The sequence below is a fragment of the Cinclus cinclus genome, chromosome 1, assembly GCF_963662255.1.
Source record: "Cinclus cinclus chromosome 1, bCinCin1.1, whole genome shotgun sequence".
NCBI classification, from domain to species: domain Eukaryota; kingdom Metazoa; phylum Chordata; class Aves; order Passeriformes; family Cinclidae; genus Cinclus; species Cinclus cinclus.
The window spans coordinates 94,487,740-94,514,509 of NC_085046.1; the positions used below are offsets into that span (position 1 = coordinate 94,487,740).

Here is a 26,770-nt window from a genome sequence, read left to right on the forward strand (position 1 = left end):
AGAATGTATGAGTATTCTCTTCTATTGATTCCGCATCCCCGTCTTTGTTCTTGCAGACTTTGCAGGGAGGTAACAAGTGAAAAAGGAAGGATCCCAAGTAATCTACTGTAATTTACTTAATATATTTTTTTTAAAAAGTAGGGATAACACTACTGGTTCAGTTGGTTTGGTTGTGTGTGAATTAATTATGTCAGAGTAAAAATCACATTTTAAAGTTTAAAAACAATCTAGATTTGAATGGTGAGCTTTGTGCTGGATGTTTTGCCTAAACAGCAAAGAGCTCTCAACTAATCTGTTCTGTATTTCATAACACATCATTTGCCTTTGACTTAATTGTTAATGTAAACTGGTGCTTTAAAAGTAATTAGCAACCAGTTGCTATTGGGTGGAAAAACACCCTTCTGATGACAGACTTTGGCCAGAAGAGATGTTTACAAAAACTTTCTATTGTATGGAAAGATAGTCACATGAAGAAAACATTATTAAGTGATTCTTAAAACTGCTGACAGTAAGAGGTGATTTGCATGAGAGAGAAGGAAGAATCCAAACCTGGAAATTTTTATTTATTGTAGTGGTTCTACTTACCCCAGTGATTATACTCATAAATAGATATTATTAGGCAAGTCTTCACATCAAACTCAACAAGAACATTTCATTGCAATTCCTATTTAAAACCTTCTGTGACGGACAAGGAAGGGGATTAATTTGATAGTAGATCTTTCTTCAAAGAATTACATAAGTATACTTTTGTACATAGCTAAGAAGAAACTGCAGTGCGTATTGCTCATATTCAGAACCTGGGATGTGAGCTAGGCAGCATGAAGAGTGATACTACAAAAGAGAAATAAAGTCATTTTGATGAAATGGATGTATAAATTCCCTTTGTCCTGAAGTTTAAAACTAAAATGTAACATGTTCCATTCAGCAAGAATGAATTATCCCTAACCCCATTTTATAGCATTAGGGATAAGATCACTTGCTGGACCATATCACAAATGCACGCCATTTAGTAGTATGCAATAGTGCAGGTTTGGTTTTGTGTTTTTTTTTTCCCACCAATTTGCAGCCACTGAATATGTGATTTATATGTTTTATGTAAATTAGAAAGTTTAACAAAGTCCTTTGCTGATTTTCTTGATACAGTCTGTCAGTTGATGGTCTCTGTGCGGGAAGTTTCATCTAAGTTCCAGTGTAGCTTTGATATCTCTAGGAAAAAAGCTGCAAACAATTTGGTTCCTTCAATATAGTTGTGTCTGTGAAGAAGGAAAGAAACACAATGAAGTCTTGTCTGGCTGTCCTGCTCTTAAAATTAGGAACATAGCCCAGTGAAGTTTTATGAGTCTTCAGAGGAACCTGCATGATTGTTAACCCCCAAAAATTACCCAGTGCACAAAAATGCTGGACATCCTTCAATTTGGTACTCCTCTGGATTTACTTCAGAAAACTTTTCCCAGGTTTACATCCCCAAATTGGTATTACCTGTAGCCAGCAGCATTGAGGCTTTAACGAGGGGAGACAAAAAGTAATTTGAGAATCACTGTAGGATTCTCCTCTTTCACGAGTTGACTCAGAGCCTGCACAAGTGTTCAGGCAATTCACTGAATAGTGGCTTACCATGGTGCCTCCAACAATGAACAGCAGTGACAAGTTTAAGGGTTTTTTGGTACAATTATGCTAGTTTTCATCTCCAGACTATAAATAAATCTTCATAGCTGTTTATACTGAAAGCCACCAAAATCCCTACATAATCATGAGTGTCTGTGACTGGCACATTTCAAAATAGATGCTGTGACAGTAGAGTGCCCATCCATGCCATCATCTTTCAGACCAGAGGCAAATTTCATTGCTAGTGAAAAGAAATTTGCTAATGTGATGAATTTAAAGACTGAGTAGACGCACTGTGAAAAGTATGTAATGGTATCTGTTAGACTGGGAATTTTGCTTTCTGCTTAGCACAGCAATTAGTAGGAGATAGTAGGCTTGGGCTGTCCAGTGCACAGTGAAGTTTCCCATCTGGGCATGTTCATTCACGGATACCAAGGGACTTCAGTTCTCCCCCCTCCTCTAATAGAAGAAAGACAAATGAAAGAAACCTGCTTATTTTCTCATTTTGGGAATGCTCCCCATCATCAGCCGCTCCAATCGGAAGCATCATCACACTTTTCTGTGTTATAGTCTGAAACATTCTGGCAACAGGAACTGTTGAGCCATCACGAATGAAATCTGGATCTTCTCCAAAAACTGAAATACATGGGAAAAATGAATTAATGAATAGCTGTAGTCCAGCTGATACTAAGAGCTTCTGAGTAGAAATGGTTTTGAGTGCACAGCCAGTTGATTTCACAAATCAGCTCTGCTCTATAAACCTCTGGTTTCTTATCAGTAGAGAAATAAGTAAATGAGGCCTTTGGGCTACTCCTATAAAACGTACCAAAATTTAACAAGATATGGAAGATGCCGATGAGTTACTCTTATCAAAATCAACAAGATTTAGAAGGGAAAGAGGCTGCAGCACTGAATTGGGAAATCTGTTTTGCCCTATTGTTGAGCACAATATCCCTGCAAACACACTAAAAACTGGGGGGGGGGGGGGGGAATAAAAAAAAGGAACACACCTGTTTTTATTGCTCTTCTTGCTGCTTTATATAGTATATCATTAACATCAGCAAGCCAGGGCTTTGCACCCAAAGGCATGGACACTTTCAGTTTGTTTGGACTGTTTCTCTTGGAAAAGACACCCTCCAAGTGTTCCACCACCTGTAGGGAAAATACTTTCCAAAAAGTCTTATCTTGCAACTCAAGCTTTTGAGCTTTCCTACTTTCCTACACATTCCTACTTCTCCTGGAAAAAAATAGCGCTAAAAACATTCAGTTTACTACAAGTCTAGATTTGTGAGGTGCTAAGAGTGACTTGGTTTACACAGTAGCAGCCAAAGAAAAATTTGTCTCCTACCTGTTTTTTCACAGCTGAAAGGTCCATGTGGGGGACCTGACGGATTGAGAATTTGCCAATTACTTTTGCTGGAATTACTGTTTTAATGCCTGGTTCATGGAAAGCTCCTTCAATTCCATGAATAGAGAGTGAGGGGTAACGCCACAAGTGTAGAAGTATTTCTTCCTTTAAATAAAAATTTGAAAATATAAGGGATGACACTGGAGCCAACCACAAGTGATATAAACAAGCTTTTCACACCCTAAAATTTGTATTTCAAGAACTCTATATTTTAAAGATATTTGATTTTTAATTTAAACCTATGCACATATATTTTCATTTTTAAAAAATACTGCTACTTTCAGTCATGGAAAGATTTGGATGGAAAGAGTTTTTCATGAAAAATAAGAAAAATAGAGCATTCTTTTAAAAATCTTGGAAGTAAATTTCCCTGGTGCAAAGTAGTATCAGAGCAACTTCTGATCTGACTGCCTGTTTATCCTGGAACTTGTCACTGGAAAAACTATGCAGCCAGATGCATCCCAGATGATACCAAGCAGACTGAAAAAATTCTACTAATGAATACTAAATAACACAATATGAAACATTATAATTTCAGTAACCAAGTTTTTCTGGAGAAGATGCAGAGGGGAAACAAAAGGTTACAATTACTATTCTAAGGAAAATAGGAGACATATATAAATTATAAACTGGTCTTCATGCAGAACCTCAGGGTGCTGCTGCTTTCCTTCAGTTTTATGAGACTAGACCTTTATCGACACATAAAATTAACATCAGTTCATCCTCATAGGTAAAGCATCAAAACTCAGTGTAGTTACATTATACTTTTATATTACTGATTCTTACAGTCTAGCTTTAGTTAATTTGGAAGCTTTTTCATGGAAATAAAAGTATTCATGCTAGCAGAATCTACACCAGAATAATTAAGTTAGTGATAAAAAAAATTAATCAACTCCTCTCTCCCAGCTGCCACTCCTGTGCAGAGATCTTTCCAAGCCAGCCCTTACCTGCTGGTTTTTTATTTAGGATATAATTTTTAATTGCTGGTAAGGAGAGGCTTGTAGCTTTGTATGCTTTTTATTGCAGGCTTGGCAGACATCAAAATCTGCATTAAATAAAAACCACCTGAAACATATATGCCTAAAGCTGCCTCCTGTTTTTCAGAGCTGAATACAACTTCTTTCCTCCCGTATAGCCTAAATGTAGGCATTTTAATGCATATTTTATTTGGCTGATTAGGCTTAGGGGGAAAAAATAGAGTAGGCAAGGAAGGGAGAGTTATACTGCTAGTTTTGTGTTATTCCTTTGAATTATTCATATTTCAGATCACTTTCCCCAGATGCAGTGCCTTACATATTTGGTAGACTAATTTTATTTACCTTTTACTTCTCAGTTCTCCTTTATTTTATTTTGAGCTGGCCATTGACTGAAAATATCATCCAGTTTGGCTTTATGCATAAACGCTACAAATAGGTGATTTAAATTCTTTCTGCTGAGTATTCATACAGATTTTATACTACCTTGGTGCCATAGAGGAATTTTTTCACACCACAGTTATTTTTGTGTTCCTCTAGATCAAATTCAATCGATTCATATAATTTCTTTTCCTCTTCCGTCAGGGCAGCAACACTGTCATAGATTCCAGGGATCTGAATACGACCTGTGGAATCCACAAGGCTGTCTACAAAATAAGAGGCAGATATCAGTATGAGTAGAGCCTATTTCTAACCCTTGGCAATCATAACACCTTCTCCCTTTTACCTAGCTCTTTACCAAATTAGTAAGCCTAACAACTGTTTGTATCCCTCAAGTTGGGGATGCCTAACTTGGTATTCCTGCATATTTATTAAGAAAACCATTGAGCTGCTGTTTGTGTAATAGCGTGTGATGTGTCTGCCCAGCTTCTGACATGAAAACATCATCCTACTGGGATACAAATCAGCATTAAAAGTCAGGTTTTGCTCTGTGTGTATGTATTAAAGTTGCCTGTAATCCTTAGATCTTCTTAATTGATGTGTGACTGACATTAGCTTAACATGTCTGAAATTCTGGCCTTACTGGGGACATTCTCTTCCTCAGCTGCCACCACTATAGCTGTGTTGAGATCTGGAAACCTGGGGATGTTTCTTCAATTAGACTTTCCTTACAACAATTAAACGTGGCCCTGACCTTCATGAGGCTGATCACTGGGCAGAGTTCCCCAGCTGCCCCCAAGCAATGATTTGTGTTCTTACCCAGCAGCGCTATCAGGTCCAGCAGTGGCTCGTGAATGATGCCTCCAAAAGTTCCAGAGTGAAGGTCCTTGCTCCCACATTCAACCTGTACCAAAACCACTGGTTACATGTAAACACTCAGTACCTTATTCTTCTGTGAGTCTTTGTTTTCTACAGTGACTGGTGGCTCCAGTTTTTTTTTAAACAAGATCACAAATAAACAGTAATTTTTTTTTTCTAATTATTAAATGGAAAGCATCAAGTCAGGAACAATCTGCTTTTGCAGAGAAGATGGAGCTCTGTTGTCAACCACCAAAGAAAAATTCAGCTGTCTGTAGCACTCACACATTTGAGAGCAAAGGTCCTTCTCCACTCCCTCTTTTTCTTCAGTAAGATTAAAGACATCATACATTAAACATTTGAATATTATTACTGTTTCTAACATTGGAAAATAAATTCAAGCTGTCTAACCTTTTTATTTAATGCAAAATCTCCTTTAAAAAAAGGCAAAAAATTAATCTTGTTTGATAATAAAAATATGTGTCCAACCTTAATTCAAGATTGCACCAAATAAAAATTTATAGATCTCTTGAATAACAAGGCATTAGAATAGAGGCATTTGAGTTATTAAATGGGTTCTTTTTCCAGACACATTTTCATACTTGGGTTTATCATAAAATATTTTCCTGCAAAGAACTTGTTTATTCTTCTCAAAACCTCATTACAGCTAACAGTCTACTAGCAGGGAGAGATAATTTTTGATGTTTTAATAGCATCATTTTTCTTAACCAAGACTTAGAAGAATGGAATCAAGGCTGCCAAGGCTCTTTCAGTTAAAAAAAAAAATCATTCTTTTTCAGACATAAAGGTTAATGCAGATTTTTCTTCAGTTCTCAAGTTCTTTAATCTTCTCTTTGAATTCCTTTTATGCTTCATCAGGAAGAATTTCCTGATGAGAAATTTCTGCTCTCTATTTCACAGTAGCTCTCATTGCCAGCTAAATATAGCGTGTTGGCTATAGTGAACTTTTATTTGCTCCTGCCAATGGTTACAAATATTCTGTGTGGCTTTTAAACCCAGCAATCCAACCAAACTGAGGCCTTTTAGGCTGATTCATTATACTAAGCAGTACATGCTGCAGAAGGGCAGAGCAGCAGAAATGATGGTTTTGGAGAGAGCTGGAGAGTCAGGTGTAGGGACAGTGTCCACAAGAACAGAGTTGATGTGCAGAAGGGAGGATGAGAAGAGACTGGAAGAGGCAGGATAGTAATGGGAGAGGAAAGGAATCAAGGGAAGAAATGACTGAAGAGGAGTTAATGGAAATAAATAAGCCTAACTGAACTGAAATGAAGGGGGAAATCTGCAGAACCCAAAAGGGATGCAGAAGGAAGTTCTGTACTTGTAAATATTAAGCTTTGCTTCAGTCTTTCTCTGCATGCAGATGTAAGTACAGCTACATCACTGCTGTCTGTCAGAGGCTCGGTTCAAGTGAACCTGCATCCATTACCTCCACAAAAAAGCAGGCATTTCCCCGACTCCCATAGGTAAGGGCAGGCTTGTTGTTGCTGAGCCACAGATTGTCTGAAATTACAATATAATCAACATCAGTGAAGAAGCTCTGCTTTTCTTCCTCAAGTAGCTTCTCTAGCCCCAAGGATCCTGCTTCTTCCATGCCTTCAATTACAAACTTGAAGTTCACTGGCATAGCCTACATAAAAATTTAAAAATCTGAGTAAGAAACAAGCATTTTTTTTTTTTTTCCAAAAAGGGTTCAAAATTAGGTGCAGACTGGTTTGCTATACAAATTGTGTTAGGTTAAGAAAGATGTAGAATGTGCATGTAGGATATATAGCTTGCTACATTAGAAAAGCCAGTGACAGACACATATAGGTTCCCATGTTGTTATCTACTTTTCCTTTTTAAAGGAGAATAAGTGAGGTCTTTTTCCTTCTTTGTGTTTTTGGAAAACTTGCTGAAATGTCTCATTAAATGGGCATTCTGTCAGGGTTATTCAATATTGTAATTGCTTTGGAAATTCTAACTGTGTAATAGCAATTGCGTTTTCACAGAAAATTTCCTGCCACTTAAATTTCCCCTGTTACTGCCCATGGTTTTGCCAATGTTGTCTATCACCAGATTTATATGGTGATGAAAACATTGTCTGTGACTCTACTATAATTGTCTTTTAAACACTCATAAATTTACAAGCCTACTGATTGATAAGGATGCATTTCCAAGAGTAATTAGGAGAACTTTCTTATGGAATAGTGGGAATTGAAAATGCTGACACGTCCCATAGGGGGTATAAATTTCAACTTAGTTTCCTGTTACAATTCATTTTCTCATTAGCGGTTTTAAGAAATTTTCTCTTTTATTCAATGCTCAGATTAAAGGCGAGAACGAATGTGTAAAATTAAATGAACTTGCATTATGGATGGGTTCACTGATGTATCATCAGCTGGCCACAAATTTTAGACACAAACCATTAATGAATATTGTTTGATGGTCTATGCTGTTTTCTAGAGAAAGGCTTTAAATGACAAAAATTCCTTTTTTGCTTGCTTATTAAAATGTCAAGATAGCTGTTAGTGATTTTAAAAACTAGAAAGATGCCAGCACCACAACCATATCCACTTGCAACAGCTATTCTTTTCATATAATAAAATAAATAATATTTATTTATATATATTATATATATGTAATTATAAAAAACATATATTATATTTTTATATAATAATTATAATATGTTGAATAAAATAATGTGTGTGTTTTCTAGTGCTCAAGAGAGTCCAGGGTAATTTCAGTACTATAGATGCAAGAAAAACATGTTTTCCAGAAGGTTGTAAGAGGACTTAAAAAAAATAAAATCAAGACTTAATGCTCAGTTTGTGCCATAACGTCATATAAGAGATAGAAAACTCTTCCTCACCACACTAACAGAATATGTCACGCAAATTCACCTTAAAGGAAAATGATTAAGCTAGTTACAAGCCTAAAATATATTTTAGTTTACCTTTACTTTGGGGTTAAAACTATTCCAAAATTATGAAATTATTTGAAGATTACTATGTTGGTCATTGTAGTAATTTAGGCAAATGTCTGACCTCAGAAATAATGTCTGAGTGATTGTATTTGTACTTGGTGAATGTACCCATTTAAAGTATTTGCTTTGATAAATCTAATCTGTTGGTGACATAACAGGCCACTCTGGATGAACATTTTTAGATGCTTATTCTCTTCACACATAAATTGAAAGTATCTTGTAGGCAGACAAAACCAAAGATCAGCAGAATGTATCAGCAGAAGTGAGTCTTCATGAGCATTCTGTAATGTCTGTTATTCTACAATTTTTAAAGCTCTCAAGAGAACAGGATATCAGAGCTGTGTAATGTATGTAATACATACTGAATGCTTCCCTGTGGGTTTTCTTCTGCAGGGCAATGGCAGCAAGACTGTATTTACATTGGAGACAGGCTGTTCAAAACACAAATGCCCTAAAACAAATTCTTACTGGAGTGGTACCAGTTCCCTAAGTGTTGCCTCAGAAATAGCTAATTTTTCAAATTGTATGTAGTCTGTTGGGACAGAGAGGTATCATCTTACTCAGGAATGTAAATATATCCTGAGAGAGATATAATAAATAATAACAACAAATAATAAATAATTAAAATTAGCAATAATAAACAATTCCTCATTGATACCTACTAATTCCAAGGCTCTAAATGTTTCCACTGCATTTATCCAAGCTAGGACAGGTCCCTTATTGTCTGTTGCTCCACGGCCATAGAGGTTTCCTTAAAAAGAAAAGAGGAAAGTTTTTAAGCAATCTTTGAATTTTCCCTCATCACTTCAATGTAATTGGCAAAATCCAGTTGCCACAGAAGTTTTAGTGATGGAGGGAAGAAGAGTCAAAAGTGTCAGGATTTCACTGACCCATTTTAAGTAAGGTGATGAGTGTTCAGGTGCTTCCCAATGAATTTTTTTCCCCTTCCTTCTTTTTGTGTGCATTATGTTGTGGTTTCTGCTACATGCCAAATTTTGAGCTTCACTTTTCTTCTTGGGACCTGTTTGTTTATACTAGATATGCCTTAAGGGTTTGCATAATATGCAGCTTCTGGACACATTCAGACTAGATAACAAGCAGCAAAACCCCTACAGATAAATGCTGTGGCAGAAATATGAAGCTATAAGTCTAAGTGTGTAATTTCTTTTTCAATTGTACATCATGTACAATTATCACTGTACATTAAACTGAAATCTGTGCCTGTGTATAAACTTCTGTAGCAGTCCCCACTGGATATACACTAGAATAAGGCAGAAGAATTAAGCCAGTGAGGCTGTTGGGAATTGATCCCACATAACAAGAACAGGTAACTCAGTGGTTATGGCCTGGGAATCGGGATTTCTGAGGTCTAACTTATCTGCTGACCCTCTATCCATTATTTTTGTCCCTTCAATGAGCTAGCTGTGCTGGAAGGATAATTGAATTAAGGGGTCCTCACATTCTTCCACCACAAATGCCCCTTAGGTCCTGCATGGCAGGCAGAAGTACAAAAGTGGCAGGAAGCAGGAGAAGGAAGTGCAGGGGAGGATAATGGTTGATGCAGAAATCCTGTAAGAACTTTTAAGCAGAAATGGATTCTCTATTGAATACTCTATAAGGCATCTTTAACCTCACATTGCTTTTTCACACCAAATATTAGGCAGTCACTGCTGGGTCTTACTAGTCACGGAACAATCATCAAAGCTGAAAGCTGCTGGACACATCCCAAAGATTTCCACATAAATCCTCATGCTTTGGTTAAACATGCACGAGTCCTTCTCCCACTAACCTCAGTCATATATTCAAATAATGATACAAAACTTATGAAAAGATGCACACCATTGATTTCAGTCAGTGTGTAAGGGTCAGTATTCCATCCATCTTCCTTCTTGGCAGGCTGCACATCCACATGACCATAGAAACATACAGTGGGATTTTGTGGATCCTTCCCCAGCTCCCCAAGAATCACAGAAGGCAGTGGGAGGACTTGGCCATCAGGCAGCTGTGAAGAAAAAGGCAACTAAGGAAAACCAAACTCTTAAAAGCTTTACAAATGTACAAAAAAATCCAGAATTCTCAGTATTGAAAATACTTCTACACTCAATTGACTTTGATTTGATTAGGTGCACAGATCTGACTGAATCCAGTTCTAACCTATCAAGAGAAACTAAGACCTTTCTCCCCAGCTGTTTATTTCCTGCTGGACTTTGTAGAACTCTTCTAACATTTTATTGTCATAAATGCTTTCCTCACTAAGCTCTCACTTTGCAGCATTGGAGAAGACAAAGGTAACCTTGTGCTATGAAGTGTATTGTGACACCAAAATAGTCAAAAGACACAAATTAATTTGGGGTTTGATTTCACCACTGACAGATGAGTGGAGCCCCATAAGCTCAAATATGGAAACTGAAAAAAGTGTTGCTGGCAGGAGGCAGCAGCTATTGTCAGGCTGTTTTATAAACAGGTTAAGGCTAATCCTCTAATGTGGCTCTGTGCAGAACAGAGCTCCACATGGCCCAACTGCATTCTCTGCAACTATCAAATGACACAACCTGAAATATTAAAGCATTCAGGATCCCTGTGCTAAGAATCAGAATCGCCACCGCAAGTCTCAGAGAAAAGAAAAGAGAATCACTATTATTGAACTTCTGAATTCCCATTAGAGTAGAAATGTAACAGCCCAGGGCAGAAGAGAGCCCATGGCTACAGTAAGGTAGAGTAAATTAGAGACTAAGGTTTCTCAGAGATTAATTCTTCCTTGTTACATTCCAATGAAAGAAAACAGCTTGGATCATTTGTCAGAAACTCTGAAAACGAAAGATGATGCTCTAGGCAGCTAACCCTTTCTGTCTGACAACACTTTCCTTGTAAAAACAACCTCCCTCATAAAGAAAGTTCAGTGACAAATGACGCATTAATTCTCATACTTCTTTACAGACAAAAATTTAAAAACAAGCCCCAGTAAAAAAACTCATTCCTTTTACTTTTGCAAACTGCTTCCCTCCAGTTACAAGCATCAAATGCCCTCCTATGCACAGAACAACAGTTTGCTTTTGGATTGTCTGTGTGGTTCCCAGTATGCTTAGTTCTCAGACCTGATTTCAGCAGGTAACATGTACAGGACTATTGATAAATCTGTATCTAGCTTTCAAAAATAACATTATGTCATAATATACATAGCACTGAATGCAATATGTAGATATGATGTATTAAGTCCAAGGATCAGATAAGCACCTGATGTGACCCCAAGTTTACTAAATTAACAGTGGCTCCCAGTGCTGCAAGTCTGTCTGCTGCCAGTGCCATCATTCGCATTACTTCTTTCCTCAGATGTGGTTGAACAGAATCACTTTCCACAGCCACCCATTCCTTCAGATTCTGCACAAGAAAAAGTGTTCAATTAGGTGATCCAGAATGTTGTTCTCCTTAGCGCTTGTATCAGAAATCTCACACTGGGAGATTATTTCCTTTCTGTGCCATCACAGCATTATCACAGATGCTGTATGGTTTCAGGATAAAGAATCACTTGGATGTCTCCCCAGGGATGGGATTCCTGGTTTTCTAAACAGGGAGGGTGCTTAAAATTAGGCATTGACATTGTCAATCTGGGTCTAAAATCCAGCGGAAGAGGAGGTAGACTAGATGCTGACTAGTTTGCATTATAGAAATTACATTATGTAAAACTTACTTTGGTGATCCTCATGAGGATTCAGTCAGAATCGCTCATAGATTCAAAGCATAACTGATACTGACTGGACTACTTATGTTTCTGTCCTTTCACAGAGGGCTGACAAAAATGAAAGCACAAACCAGCAGGGGACCAAGACTCCTCTCCCTGTGAAGAGCAAACTTACAAAAATAGTACTGAAGCAAAGACAGAGCATCCTATCTGGCTTACATGCCCTGTGGAGGTGCATTTTGGCTTAGTGGAGCTTCTCTCTGAACACACTCAAAGGATGCTCACCACCATTTTTTCTGTGGAAGTCCAGTCAAGTCTCTTTCACTCCAGGGGTCCCCAGCAGTCCATCCCCCTACAGCCTTGCTGTGTGAAGTGCATGCTGCACTCCTGATGCCAGACCTGGAACCCTGCTCATTACCTTTGTGACAGGCAGTTCTCCTGCCAGAGGAGCCCAGGCCTCTGTGGCACCAGCTCTGTGTTCATTATCTCATTGTAATATAGCTCGTACCTTGATGAAATCACTTTGATGTGCATCAATGTACTGGAAGATCTCCATCTCCAATGCTGAAGAGCATGAGGAGGACATTACTGCCTTAGAGAGCAGCACAGGGCTGAAATGGATGCTATCTGAAAGTTAAGGACAAAATTCAACATTACAGACATCCTACAATATACATGTCTTTTCAGTACTAGAAAGCAGAGACATTTACAAAGTGCTGAGTTTATTTAAGTCTCTCTTACTCTCCTCAAGCCAGGAGAAAGTGTACTCATTTTACCACACAACTTCAATTGATTCATAGCCAAGTTGATGAACAAATGAATTGAAAAAAACAACCAAAGAGTGAACATCTTTAATTTCAGCTTTATAAATAACTTAGGGGCAACCTTTTCAAAAGAAACATTTGTTGCATCAGTTTTTCAGTACACAAGCATCAAATTGTATGCTCTGGAAAGACAACCCTGGGACAAGAATTGCAGATACCAACAGGCATTCTTCATTTATAGAATCACAGAATATCCTGAAATGGAAGGAAATCCAATATCCTGAAATCCACACAGATCATTGAGTCCAAGTCCTGGCCCTGCACAGCACAACTACAAGAATCCCATGTGCCTGAGAGCATTGTCCAAACACTCTTTGAACTCTGTCAGGCTTCAAGCTGTGACCACTTCTCTGGGGAGCTCGTTCCAGTGCCTAAACACCCTGTGGGTGAAGAACATTTTCCTGTTATCCAACCTAAACCTCTCCTGACACAACTTCAGGCCATTCCCTTCCCTGTCCCTGGTCACCACAGAGATCAGTGCCTGTCCCTTCTCTTCTCCTCACAAGGAAGCTGTAACTGCAATGAAGTCTCCCCTCAGTCTCCTCCAAGCTGAACAGTGACCTCAGGTGCTCCTCCCATGGCTTCCCCTCAAGGCCCGTCATCTTCATAATCCTACTTTGGAGGCTCTCTAATGGTTTAATGTCTTTCTTATGTTGTGGCACTCAAATCTGCACACAGCACTCGAGGTGAGGCTACTCCAGAGCAGAGTAGGATAATCCCCTCCCTTGCCCAGCTGGTGATGCTGTACACCCCAGGACATGATTTTCCCTCCAGACTGCCAGAAGGCAGCAGAAAAGTGGATTCACTGACACACAGTCCATATTTTGCAAGAATAAGAAAAAGCAAGCCTGACACTGGAGAGTATTAGAAAACAAATAGCTTTTGTGATTAAGAACAATCACAATACTGAAACACTTGACAAGTGCAGAAGTCTTTTAGTAACTGCAAACTTCTCTGCCTTTTTTTTTTTTACAAGGTAAGATTTTAAAGTGTGTTTTTCTTATTCCTCCAGTTTTCCTTTCATGCTTGCTTAAAGTTGTTGCTGTAGTGTCTTGAGCTGGTATTAGCAGAGTAATCCTTGGATGGGTAAATACTTGGTTGGGCTAAATTCAGAAGAGCTTCTGATAGCAGACTGTGATAGGATGGACTCCAAGGTCAAAACCCAACACTTCTCTAAAGATATTCTATAATAGTAACAGAAGGCATAGTTGCAGGTCCATCCATAACTCCTTAACTCTGATGCATTGCTAAGGTGATAGGCTACGGTAATGTTAATATTTGCAATTATGTTTTTCTGACAGAGAAGGAAGACTGAAAACCCAAGCATGATGAACAAGATTAGGGAAACATTGTTCACTTTGGCTGGAGATCCTGGCTGTATGAAGGATGGGCCCCATTTTCCAACCTTCCCTCAGAAACAAGGTTACAAGGTTTACTTCACTTTCTGAAGTGAGGCTTTGGGAAGGCTTCTGACAGTAGATATAATTCCCCGTGTCCAGTTCCTGACATCTCTTGATGCTGGAAACACTGGCATTGAAAGAGACCAAATGCTGATTTTGCAGGAGGAAAGTGAAGCTGCAAAGCACTGTTTTGGAGAAGACTTGTTAACCAAGCCAAGAAAATCCAAATTTGGAGGTGGTTTTTAAAATGGAGAGATGAAATTTGGCCAAATTATTTAAACACAGAAATATTTTTAAAATACTAAACCCCAATTTTAAGTGATGGTCAAAGTACCATTTTCTTCTCACACTGTTTTTTCCATAAAATAGTAAACTCTGCCTCCAAGAGGTGGATCTAATCAACAATCCCTTCCAAATCTTTCATCATCAGTCACAGCAGCAGCAATTTGTCTTAAAGCAAAAGTAATTATTACCGGAATTTTTGAAGCAAGCATGGAAAAAATCTAGACACTTTAGATGAGACAAAACAGCTACTGGGATTTAGCAACAGACATGCTAGAAAATGAGGTTTTGATAATTTAGGTTACAGTGATCTTTGGATTGAGCTTCTGCAGATAACGCTTAAGAACAAGCATCCTAAACTTAAAACCCCCAGTCTGGCTATTTCTTCCAGCCTTGGACTGTGCAAGGGGCTGCAAACACTTGTCAGCTGAAGCCCATTTCACAGAGGGCAATAGGTAGGAGTGTGGACCACAGGCATGGCCAAGAGGACTTTGCAGGCTGCACAGGGCAGAGGAGAGAAGACCATGAGTCCCAAACTCGGGTGGTGGTAACAGGACCCTGGTGAACTGGCACAGACAAGACACTGGCACTTGCTGGAACAGTACATGGGTAGATAGAGGAGGGCATCTGAGCCAAGACATTGCAAGTCATGCTCAAAAGGGGCTCAAGGTTCTTGGAGATTATCAGCAATAGGTAAAAGCTGAGCTCAGAGGCCATTTATGTTGTTAGCTTCTCTTTTTGTCCCTGTACACTTTTTGGGGGATCAGGCAATGGCTCTGCTTGTGTGATGTTGCTCAGTCTCACTTTAGCCAGGAGTGCCCCAGGAAAGTAAAGTTTACCTTGAGGCTGGTCCTTTTGACTGATAAAGTGTATTCCACCTGGGAGCTAGGTCTCTCAGAGGAGAGCTGGTTCCCACATGAGCTGAGGAAAGCATGGGACCATGATAAGTGCATTTGCAAGGGGTTCTGGAAAAGTGCAAGACACTGCACCCCCAGAAGAAAGTGATAAGAATAGGAATGGTACAGGGAGCATTCATCTGAAGGTGGGATGAAACCTAGTTTTGCCATGCTCAGGAGATGCCAAGATTTCAATCAGCTCTTCATCTAGAGAGACATCAGGGCCACTGTCTTTATTTACCACAAAGCTGGCTGGATACCTCATTTTCACACCTATTTCATTCATTTTTCTATCTTGTAATTTCTAAACCTCTGTTTTGAAAGCATTTACAACAGAGGCCACTGAATGCACCCTCATTTAACCTTACTAGAAAGAAAACTAGACAGCCTTCTCATGTTCACTTCTGTAAAAAATAGATCTTCTGGTCATATCATGCTTTAACAAGGAAGATGATAGCAGAGGTCAGAACATGGCTGCTAAAGGCACCAAGCTCATGCAGTGGATTTAAACATCAATGTCTCCATCACATATGATTTCCCCTCCATCTATTCAAATCTCTGACATTGCTCAATTCTATGCATTTTCACTCTAAAAAAATTAGTATATTTATATATATATATATATACACACATACATCACCTTATGGTGACTTGAGTAACTACGTACCTTTTAATGTCAGAAGCACAAAAGGGATGCTTGCTTTTACAGAGGATGTATGCTGCAGTGCTGGTATCTTTCTCTTTTTGTCTCAGTTATGTGCAAATGACCTGGAAAGATGAAGACAAGAGACTTATGTCTTTGTCATGTTTCATTAGCATTTAACTGTTTAAAAAAATGAAACAAGGAAGCTAAAATGTCGCGAAGGAAAAAAACCAACCAAGCAAAATATCCCAGGAGAATTTGGAATTATTCCATTATATGTTCAAAGCAGATCATAGAATATAAAAAAAAAATCTTTCATAAACAAAAGTAAGGAACAGTGGCAAAGTTTGAAAAATAAATGTGAGGCGATACCAAGTAGCAGAGTGCACACAATAATAATTCAGACAAGAAATTAGGTAACAGCTGTGTTTTGCTGTAGTAGGAGGAGGGGGGGAGAGGAGTAGCTGGTGGAAATTCATGTTAATGCAATACACAAAGTGCTGCTCAGGAGCATTTGGATTGCAACTGGAACAGCTCATGTCAAAAAGGGAATCAGTTTAATAAAGCTGTATAAAGATTTCAGGCAAGGCTGAAATATCAGTATCATGAGGAGGGGAAAAATTATTTGAAAGAATGATAAAGTCAGGGGGGGATATCAAACAAAGACTTCAGTGTTCAATGTCAAGTGTATTTTATTCGAGTCATTTTAAGGAGCAGTTGCTGCTCTATAGAAAAATGTAATATGACTATTTTTAGAAATAATGCATGACAGTCAGTTTTGCACTTTCTCTTCCTTTGTTCTTTAGTAGTAGGAAGATTTTTTTGTCTTGCTTCCTCCCATGTCACTAAGCACTGTTAAAAGAAAACTTAGTGTTCTTCTGTGGTGAGTTAACAAGAAATCCAAGTTGATTCTTTCACTAGGATGATTCTTTGATAAAATATAAACTAAACTTGCAAATATTTGAGAATTACCTCCTGAGCATGCTTTAAAGGCCTCCTTGTCTCTCCTGAAGCATGTGCTTCATCCCCTGCTATGCAGCATTTCAGCTGGGTTCAGGGAGGAGGTGACAATGAAAACTGAACATCGGGATACAAGCACCCCAGAGAAAAACAGTCAGGACTCATCTGATTTGCAAATAACAAAGTACATTTGACATGAAAGGAGATAAAGACTGTTATGGCAGTAGGAACTAATTTACTGAATCAATAGTAGCTCCACCATAAGGAACATTCCCTCTAAGCAAACACCATCAAGGAAGATAACTGAAATAACAGGGTTATTTTTTAACTTCCTTTGACAGTACTCGGTGATAAGTGGCATACCACTGGTGGAAGCAGAAAAATCAAGCCACAATCACCTCCCCAGTTGAGTGAGACCCTTGGAGGAGGAGGACAAGGAGGATGACAACTCTTCACGTGGCAGTTCCCAAGCCCAGTCCTGACCACTTGCAGCCACTATTGTAACAACCAGGAGCTGCAGACACCCAGACACCTGCAGGGGAATAAATCACTGAATCACAGTGCCTGACTGCATTTGAAGTCTACTGAAGAATCAACCAAACCAACGGACTGTGTAGAAACAATGAAAATATCTGGTGGGAAGCACAGGCAAGGTCTGCACTTGCTGGCAGGTGACACAGCAACACCCAGTGCTATTTCCAGCAGTCAGCTCCTCAAGTGTTGCAATATCAGTTGCCTGAATGGTGTTTTGGAGAACAGCAATGACCAGCCCTGCCCATGCTCAAGCCAACCCTTTAGTGAAAAAAGTGAGACCCTGTTTATAAGTTCTGCTTTGCTGTAATACAGATGATATTTTAAAAGAACATCCATATCTCTAGCCGCTCTTTGCAGCTGCCTTTGTGGTTGATGATGAGAGTCTGAACTGGAAAGGTCTCCTCTTTCACCTGCAAAACAGGGACATTTTATCTCAATTTTCATTAATTGCAGTACTTATCAGTAAGAGATAGTTTTAAGTCAAAGATTAATTTTGGGTTTAGATGCTCATTTCTGCCTCTCTATCATACAATAATCAAATCAAGATAGCCAAATCAATAACACATGAAATAATGAGCAATCTTCCTCCTGGAAGCTCAGTGCCCCAACAGGAAACCCAGTGCCAAAAAGCACTTTAGCATCACTACTATGTGTTGCTGCTGTACAGTAGTATGTTAGAAGATGGAGAGAAAAGAGGTGGATTTTGCTTTTTCTTGAAAAGTAGAAAAGAAAAGGATACATTTCTCTTAAGGCAAAGCCCTTCTCCCAGGAAATAGTATTGCCCTTTGTGCCCAGCAAGGAGGAGTAATTCACTATTTACCTAAGAAAAATTTCTGCTAATTGGTTTGCATTCAGATAAACATGGGTATAAAAATATTCTTCCTGGAAAGACAACTCTGCTGGCTCTTGTTCTTTTCATGGCAAAATGGCTCGTAGGAAAGAATTGTGGGATGTGCAGTATTTGTACTTAGATGTGGACTGCCTCACCATCTTCTTGCTCCCATAAAAGAAGGGAGAACAGCTGAACTTTTAGTAAGTTTTAGGTGCTTCTGTCTGCATACAAATTTCTACCCTTAAAATCCTCTGCGCCCATTTTGAAATAACCTATTACTATTGACATGGCAAAATTCAGTAATAAGGGTGGTCCAGGTCCTGTCTCAGAGCCTTACAGAGACCTTTCCTTCAAAGTACTTGTTCTTCACTTGATTAATGTCCAAAAACTCACTTGAAAATGAAATGTAAAATTTGAGGTGAATGAAATGTTTGTTTTAATTTATTTAAAATAATGATATTTTTACATGAACCCTGCCTTCATTTATCTTAGCTTTAAGTGCTTCACATGTGAGTTATTCCTGAATTAGAACAAGGTATTCCTGAATTAGTACAAGTGAGATCAAAAATAGACCTACTCTATCTAGTAGATCCATTCAACTATTTGTCAGTTTATCACATAATACTACTGAGAAATTATACTATCATGGGGGAAAAAAGCTATTATTACTTTATATCTTAGTATTTCATTGCTAATTGCCCCTTATTTTATAACCTATAACTTGGAGCAAGGTTTAAGGTCCACAAAATACTATTTTTATGATCCTTATTCCATTTATGGGATATCATAAACATTGCCAACATTCTTTAGAAGGATTTTTAAATGTAGAAAAGTTTATCTCTTTAATAAAAACACTCTTTGATGGTTGCTTATTAACCACAACAAATGAAAGAACCTGCTCAAATAGTTTGGTTGAGTGTCCTCTTTGGGATACAGTAAATGTTTATACAGGAAGAAATAGACTGATTAAAGGGAAAAAAAGAGCAGAACTAAAACAATAGGATAAGGGGCGGGGGGAGGGAAGCATCACTGGATCTTCTCTTGTGCTTTGAAAATGTAAACAGTCTAGTGCAGAGATGATCTCCTACTTGGTGTTTCTCTTACTACCTCAGGCCAAAGTGTAGCATGCTCACTTGGTTACAAAGTGATGGTACCTTCTTCATTGGCACTTCAGCAGAATTAGCGTTCTTTAACTATTACCTTAATTAAAAGGGATCCTAAGTAATTACAATCCTAAATTTGAGTAAACAAATATGTAAGAAATATGCTGTTAGGAGCAATATTCCATTGACAAAGAAAATACATTTTTCAATGCTACCTGTCACTCTATAAGCAACTACCTCTAGTTCAAGCCAGCTATTTTTCATTTCATGAAAGTTTATTGCAGAAAAGCAGGAATGGTATTGCCATGTCATAACCAGTGGTACCTGGTTATTATTGCAGCTTAGCATCATTTCTCATTATACTCTCTTAATACAACTTATCATTGCATCCCAGAAGTATTGGTGTGGAATGGAGAGGCCCTCTCACAGAAATTCCCAAATTGCCCTGCCCTACAGATATTTCTACTTCCCTGTGCAGCAGGAGCAGCAGCAATCCTTCGACCTCTTTGCTCCTTCCCACTTCATATTGCAGTTAGAATAATATTTCCCAGCCGCCATCCTTCAAGATAATCACAACTGACACCAAAACACAGGTTAAGCAACATTGTCTACTGTGAGAGCTTGTCAACTGTGGATTGACATTGTGCTGGCAGAAGGAAAAGATTCCCAAGACCCTGACTTAGTAGTTGTTACCTGGAAGTCGATAATCACACCTAAGTACGTCAGGAAGGAGATCGACTTAGGAAAGGTCCCCTTGCCCAGGCAGGAGATGCTTCACAAAGATAGGTGGCTGCAGACTGTCCTCCGTACAGAGCAGTGATGCTCAGCAGCTTCCAGGAGGAGGGCCACAAAGATTTAAGGTACTGTGTGAAGGAAGAGCAATAACAGAGCCATCTCACCACCTGGTGGCTCAGGCAGCAACCTCTCTGTGCCCAGAGCTCCAAGAATGCAGGCTTTAAGTGATAAGAAAAACAAACAAGTTCTTGTCCAGTGCAAATTCCAATACACTGCTCTGAGTGCTGAGATAGGAGACTGTCCTATTTTTCTAAAAGCAACATTGTAAATTCATTTAGCTTAATAATTAAGCAAAATATTTTCAGATATTAATCCCACTGAATTGATGGCAAGAGGCCATTCCCATCTTGACATCCTTCAGATAGCTTTTCTCAGCCAAATAGCATCAGTATTCTTTCGGGATGATTAATGCCCTCCTTGCAGGTGAGGCTTTTATCCAGCTGATAATTCAGTCATTTCCAAACAGACACCACAGGCTGGCTTTTCGGGCTCTCAGCATACAGCTGACACTAACCATGCAGCACTTTGCTAACACAGCTCTTCCTACTGCCTCCTCCCAGCTTTCTGTGAGGTCCAGGAATTGGCAGAGTCAGGGCAGGAGTCACTGAGGCGGTGCTGCACACGGTGTCCTTCAAGGCACATGTCTGGAGCACCATAAAGTTAACTCAGTTTGATGCTTTGCTGACTTCTGCATCTCAGCTGGGTGTCCCAGGAGCCACAGCCTCTCAAGAAAGGCTTAGTGTATTTTTCCATTGTAGTCCCCCAGTTATTGAAGTGTATTTGGGAGAAGGCCAAAGCAAGCTGAGGCTCTTCTCTTGACAATCACAAGCTCTTTCAAGCTTAAATAGAAAAAAAATATATATAGCTTAAATATAAGCTTTCTTAAGCTTAAATATCTGAAAAATAAAAGAACCGACTGTTTATACATATATGAATATATATATACACACACTCACAATAACGTTGCCTCTTGCAAACAGATGTTACCATTGCAAAGCTTGAGTTAGTGTGACCTCCTAAATGAGGAGTGTGAGCTATTTCATAGCACATCCCTTCTATCCAAGTGCCACTGCCTACAACAGGGGTAAAGCACTTTCCTCAGCAGAGGAAATGCCATTGAACCAGGGCTCTGCACCGCTCACACACTGTGTACCTTGTGCCAGCCAGAGGCCTTTTTGCGAAAAATGCAACAGCACCTCAACCAAAACAGAAAGACAGATAATTACAAGACTGGAGCATTTGCTTAGACAACTGGTTCATCTCTGGACATCTTAATTAAACACCTGCACACAGGCACTGAGCCTGCTAACAACCAAGGTCGATGCACAACTAGCAGAGCAGGATCTTTGAGTTGCCATAAACTAAATTACAACGTTTCTGGAAAGTAGTTCTCTACCCCTTCCACTCTTTCCCTACAGACAAGTATTTTTGTTCTCTTTGTTACAGTCTTTTCAAGCAGAGAAGTTTCTCATATATTCAAAGGCCTTTCAACAAAACTGCAGCATGTGCTTTGACATGGCTTAAGAGGCAATGACAGCTTTTCATTTTTTTAGTCCTATAGAAAAATCAAACATTTAGAAGTATATATTTTTTAATAGCTCCTAACTTCTAAGAAGATGACAGTTCCACAAATCACTACTTTAGATATAAGCCATTAATCCCACACTCTGAGTGCCTAAATCCTTATTTAAATTATGAAATTTTGGTTGAAATATTTGAGATAGTTCATGAAGATGCATAAAGTGGGTACCCCATCTCTCACTGAACTTCAGAGGGAATTAAGTTTTACTTTGAACTAAAATAAAGAACGAGAGGAAATCTCATGACTAAGTTTAAAAATGCATTTAAGTAATTAGCTATGAAATGTCAAGTGCACCATCAGCTGTTAGAAGAGCAGTTCCACCACATGCCCCTGTTCTCATGCCTGGACACTAGTCTTTAAGCAGAGCATGGCTTGACCAGGAAGAAAAGCATCTTCTCCCCATTTGCAGCACTCTATGTACCTTTTTCCTACAAGATGGGAAAGGTGAAGGCTGGGGAGGGAATGGCATCTTTGATATGTATTGCCTGGATGCGTGCTTGAGTCAGGAGACTTTTAGTGCTCCAGATGAGCAATGCTACCACAGGCTTTAGTTTCAACTATTTGTAGGGAGTTTCCAAATGCTTTCCTGATACAAGGGTGTCATCACTTACCTTAGAGAAAAGGCACTGGGCTGTGCACACTCTGCTGGGCTGAGCTTTAGGGCAGCACTCAGCTTGCTGCCTTGGCTTGCAGAGCTGGTGACAGCAAAGAACGATATCCAGTGCATTGCTACAGGCACTGCTCCAAGCTCCCCAAGCATTCCAAAGGCTCATTCCAAACTGATCATCATCCAAAGCCCTCCTTAGTTCTAGGGTGATATTGGGCAGCCTAAATAACAACAGGTTTTCAAACTCTGACCCTTAAACACAACCCCCATCAGTCCGACACACCCTTTGCTTTTGTTTCTCATTTATTTGTGTGATTCCATTGTATTCTTTGACTGTTTCCCCTGTGCTGGACAGATATAGTCAGTAGTAGAGGTGGGTATTCTTTTATCACACTCTCATTTAGGTTGGAAAATAGCTTTAAGTTAAGTTCAACAGTAAATATCAATCTATGACATGCAATTGCATAGAAACTGCCCATAAAGAAACACCTACAATTTAGAAGTAGTATTTTTTTTCATTTGTTCTCTATATGGAAAACCCACAATATCTGTGTTCTTTTGCTATGCCTCCTAATTAGAAGACAAAAAAAATTTAGAAAATATGTAGCCTTTTTTCTCTTTATTGCTTACACCAGAAGTCAATATCTTACATTACAGAAAAGCACATAGGAACCAAAAAATATATTCTGATGTCCCCTGACTTCCCCACAGCACCTTTCCTCATTAAGGCTGTAGGGTTTAAGATAATTTGTTTTCATGTTAGCACCCACAGGGAAAACTGGCTGGGCAGGGATATTCCTATAACAAAAAGCTATCTGAGGAACATACACAACCCCCCACACTTCCAATTTAGTACAGGGGACTGAAGATAATGACATCATGAAATGGACCCAGTTTCTATCACATTTAGAAAACTACAAATGTGTTTTTCATGTCAGCCTCAGTTTCTCCACTTGCAGCAAGTCTGCTTTTACCTATCTGATCATTCACTGCGAGGATAAAGGAAAAGTTATTACTGAAAATATTGCTAGAGGCAGCACACATGTCCATTTCCAAAGCAGAAATTTCATGGAGAACTCATAGTGAAAAATCTAACTTTAGAATATGATAGATTTAAAGAGTCCAAACCATCCATTTAGTACCTTGTGAGCAATCTCAGCTGAATACAAAGGTGTCAGAGATGTCAGGTCCTTCATCTGTGTGCAGCTTTCCCAGCCACAAGTAAACATGTCTTTTATCTACCTAGACTTGCTCTATATTACCTGGGAGGAAGGGAGGAAAATGCTCTGTGGAGATATTAGAAAGGTAATGCATCTCATACAGTTGAGGCTTTAGGTGAACTCTGAAAGTAAAGGGAAAAAAAAGAAGTGTGCTTTTTTTTCTCTCATAAATAGTTTTCAAAGAGACACAGCTCAAGAAAAAAAAATAAAAGCCTGAAGTAGTGTGACTGATTGCTTTTGAATTATCTCAGCATGGTGGCATCTTAACTGAAGTTTTCATTTATTCCTGTGACTAGTAATTAGGCCCTAAACTGACTAACAGATTTAGCAGGATCAAGCTCTCAAATTCAGAGCACTGCAAAAACACAAAGAGAATTTTTGATCTTTAAACTGGAAGATAAACGGAAGTAATCCATGTGACATGTGACACTTCAAGTATTGAAATAAGGGGGTTGGGCAGCAGGCATTTTGGTATTTGGGGTGTTCCTTTGCTAATATTAAGATCTAAGTCACTCTTTGCTTCTGCCATCTTGAAAACTCTGAATATTGATACATCTGTGAAAAATGAGGGACAGACCAAGCTTATAAACATGCGCATCATTTGCCAATACACCTGTCTTTGCTGAAGTAACCAGTTCTCCCTAATCACAGACTACACATGAGGCTTTTATACCATTTTGCTGTTTGCTAGTTTTGCGTTTCAGATTAACTTGACAGGTTTATTAAAGGACTCAGAATGACATATTAATTTCTATCAACAGAGATAAGATTACACATTTGGAACAGACTGATTGCAATCTGTATTTCTGCATTATAATCTTATGCAAAGTAAGTGAAATTAAAATTTACCATCTTGCTCTATTATAAAGCAAACACATTCCTGAATATTTCACTATTGCAATTCACCACCTCCTCTACTTTTGACTTGGACCCAAACTTAAAGAACCAGCCTCTCAGTTTCCCAGACTACTTTGCCATTTTTTCAACCAAATTCTTTCTATTCAGCAATGGAAAATAAGACTAATAGTGAGACAGAATGATAATTATCTTTGATGGGCATAGACTGTAGTAATTCAAATTCAAAAGCAAACAGGTGCATGTATCTAAGTTTACAGATTACCAATCACTTCTGGATGCATTAACCTTATTTCTGTGTTGATGTCTATGAATACAAGTGGGTGAAAAGACAGCTGTATTACAGACTGTGCTAGTAAAGAACACATTTTCTTATTTGAGCCCCCTTTTTAATTTTTAGTGCTAAGTCTAAATATATTCAGAATCTATCTTCTACATCTGTAAGGTCTGCTGGCCTATTGGTGGCAGGCAATGTGTCACTAAAACTTTCTTCCATATAAATCAAATTACTGGAAGAAGCTAGATGAGCATTTATTACTGAAACACTCTCAGCTCCCCCTAATGAGGTCAGAGAAGCTGAACTTACTTTACATTTGGAACAGATAATGCTAATCAGCAGCTACTGAGCACAGCTTCAAGGTGACTGCTACATCCCAGTAAATCTCTGTCATATTTGCACATAGATAAATGTGGAACTACAGCACACTGAGAAAATTAAATGTATCACCTTAATTACTAATATTTTATGTTGATGACTCAATTACCTGTCATATGCAATAGGAACTCTTTCACACAGTGGGCAATGTAATACAGCATAGTTTTCTATTATTTTAATACTCAGTTAATCTGGTGCTCACATTTTCCATGGGGAAAAAACCCACTCAGATGTGTTTGCTACATTGCAATATCTTTCCATTTTAAGCCAGTCAATGCATGAACTTAGCTGCAGTAAAAAACAAAATTTTATTATGCCATTTCTCAAATCTCTTCCTCAAAACTCATATGAACTTAAATTTCTGAACTGGTCTAGAGGTATTTAAATTTCAGTGAGTCTCAGAGCTTGAAGGAAAGCTTCCAAAATTATATGCAGTTCTACCAACTTTAAATTCATAACCAGCCAAATTCCATTAAATATTTCCAGATCAGCATAAAGGAACCTTAGCGGACTAAAGACCAGAAGCTAATGAATTCTGGCTCTCTATTCTCCAGGATCATGTATTTATACATTCACTTTTACCTCTCTCATGAAGCCCTTTAGTTCATTTCAGAGACCTGCTCTCTACCTGTGTCTCTCCCAAGCCTGTCCACATTCAAGGTACCTTAATTCACATGTATATACTGAAATTCTGTTGCCAGGCAACAGAATTGGTAGCCCTGTGTGCCTCAGCTCTTGATGCAGTCTTCATCCTTCTTGATTTGTATTCCTGAACCCATCTGGTCAGAATTAAAACTGCCTTAAAATAATCACATGCAGCATTGCCTCTCATTGCACAAAAGTTTAGGGTATGATTTGCAACACATTATAGGATATTTTGGAAATATTAACAAGATTCAAAACTGTGCAGAAATAAATATTTTGCTTTCTTTTTATTAATTCTGTTTGACAACCAGTTCCTAAAAGTGGATATGCAGCCTCTACTGTATTTTGAATTTCTTTCATATTCTTGTAGCTTTGAATTAGTCCTGCAGCTAAGTGTTCAACACAATAAAAAAACCTAAAGAGATATGCCTGGAACCATTTCCAATTCCTTCTTTCTGATGCTTTTAACTTTTGGCATTTCCACAAATCAAGAAGTACTGTGTTCCAGGGGATTTGCAGATATAGCTGCTTTTCTGCCCAAAATTTTACTGGCTGCTATTCACTCAAATAGTAAAGAGGTTAAGGGAGAAGAATTTGGAAACAAAAAGTTAGCTTCTCTCACTCTACTTAGTGTTATTTTAATGGCATGCTAACTTACAAAACCTGACAACTATTGTAGAGGCAACTACAGAGTAAATTGAAAGCCATTGCCTCCTAGCATCTCCCATGTTAGAATTCGAACTACAGTTTTTATACAAAAAGCAGAAGAGACTCAATCCAGTCAACCTGTAACTATCCCATTTTACAGAGAAAGCCTGGTAATATTCCTAGGAAACTGGAAACTTCATGGGTTCCCCTTGCAGGATTAGTTCCCCTCATGGGAATGACTTGGAGTAATAGGAGTGGGGAGCAGAAACAGCAGCAACAGCAGAGACTATGAGAGGCAGCAAAGGGCAGGTATTCTGTATTCTGCATGTACTATTAAAAATCCATCAAAAGAAACAATTTTCATGTTTAAAAGGTTTCCAATTATGCACTTCTAAACAGTT

General features: G+C 38.6%; 1 protein-coding gene across 3 annotated transcripts in view; it reads right to left on the minus strand.

Annotated features, from left to right (window-relative positions):
- Positions 1 to 288: 288 nt before the first annotated feature.
- Positions 289 to 26,770, minus strand: part of CNDP1 (carnosine dipeptidase 1) — a 30,901-nt gene continuing 4,419 nt past the window's right edge. Inside the window, exons 1-13 of one of the 3 annotated variants that reach the window (XM_062487515.1) lie at positions 17,292 to 18,178; positions 15,958 to 16,058; positions 12,397 to 12,515; positions 11,444 to 11,587; positions 10,049 to 10,211; positions 8,872 to 8,960; positions 6,674 to 6,874; positions 5,188 to 5,272; positions 4,474 to 4,634; positions 2,954 to 3,118; positions 2,616 to 2,757; positions 2,094 to 2,241; positions 289 to 1,253 (exon numbers count right to left, since the gene is read on the minus strand). In XM_062487515.1, coding sequence (XP_062343499.1) covers positions 1,148 to 1,253; positions 2,094 to 2,241; positions 2,616 to 2,757; positions 2,954 to 3,118; positions 4,474 to 4,634; positions 5,188 to 5,272; positions 6,674 to 6,874; positions 8,872 to 8,960; positions 10,049 to 10,211; positions 11,444 to 11,587; positions 12,397 to 12,474 — 1,482 coding nt within the window. In that variant the 5' untranslated portion in view covers positions 12,475 to 12,515; positions 15,958 to 16,058; positions 17,292 to 18,178 and the 3' untranslated portion in view covers positions 289 to 1,147. Of the gene's footprint in view, positions 1,254 to 2,093; positions 2,242 to 2,615; positions 2,758 to 2,953; positions 3,119 to 4,473; positions 4,635 to 5,187; positions 5,273 to 6,673; positions 6,875 to 8,871; positions 8,961 to 10,048; positions 10,212 to 11,443; positions 11,588 to 12,396; positions 12,516 to 15,957; positions 16,059 to 16,905; positions 18,179 to 26,770 lie in introns of those variants that run through there. The other 2 variants (XM_062487495.1, XM_062487505.1) reach the window with 2 other exon arrangements.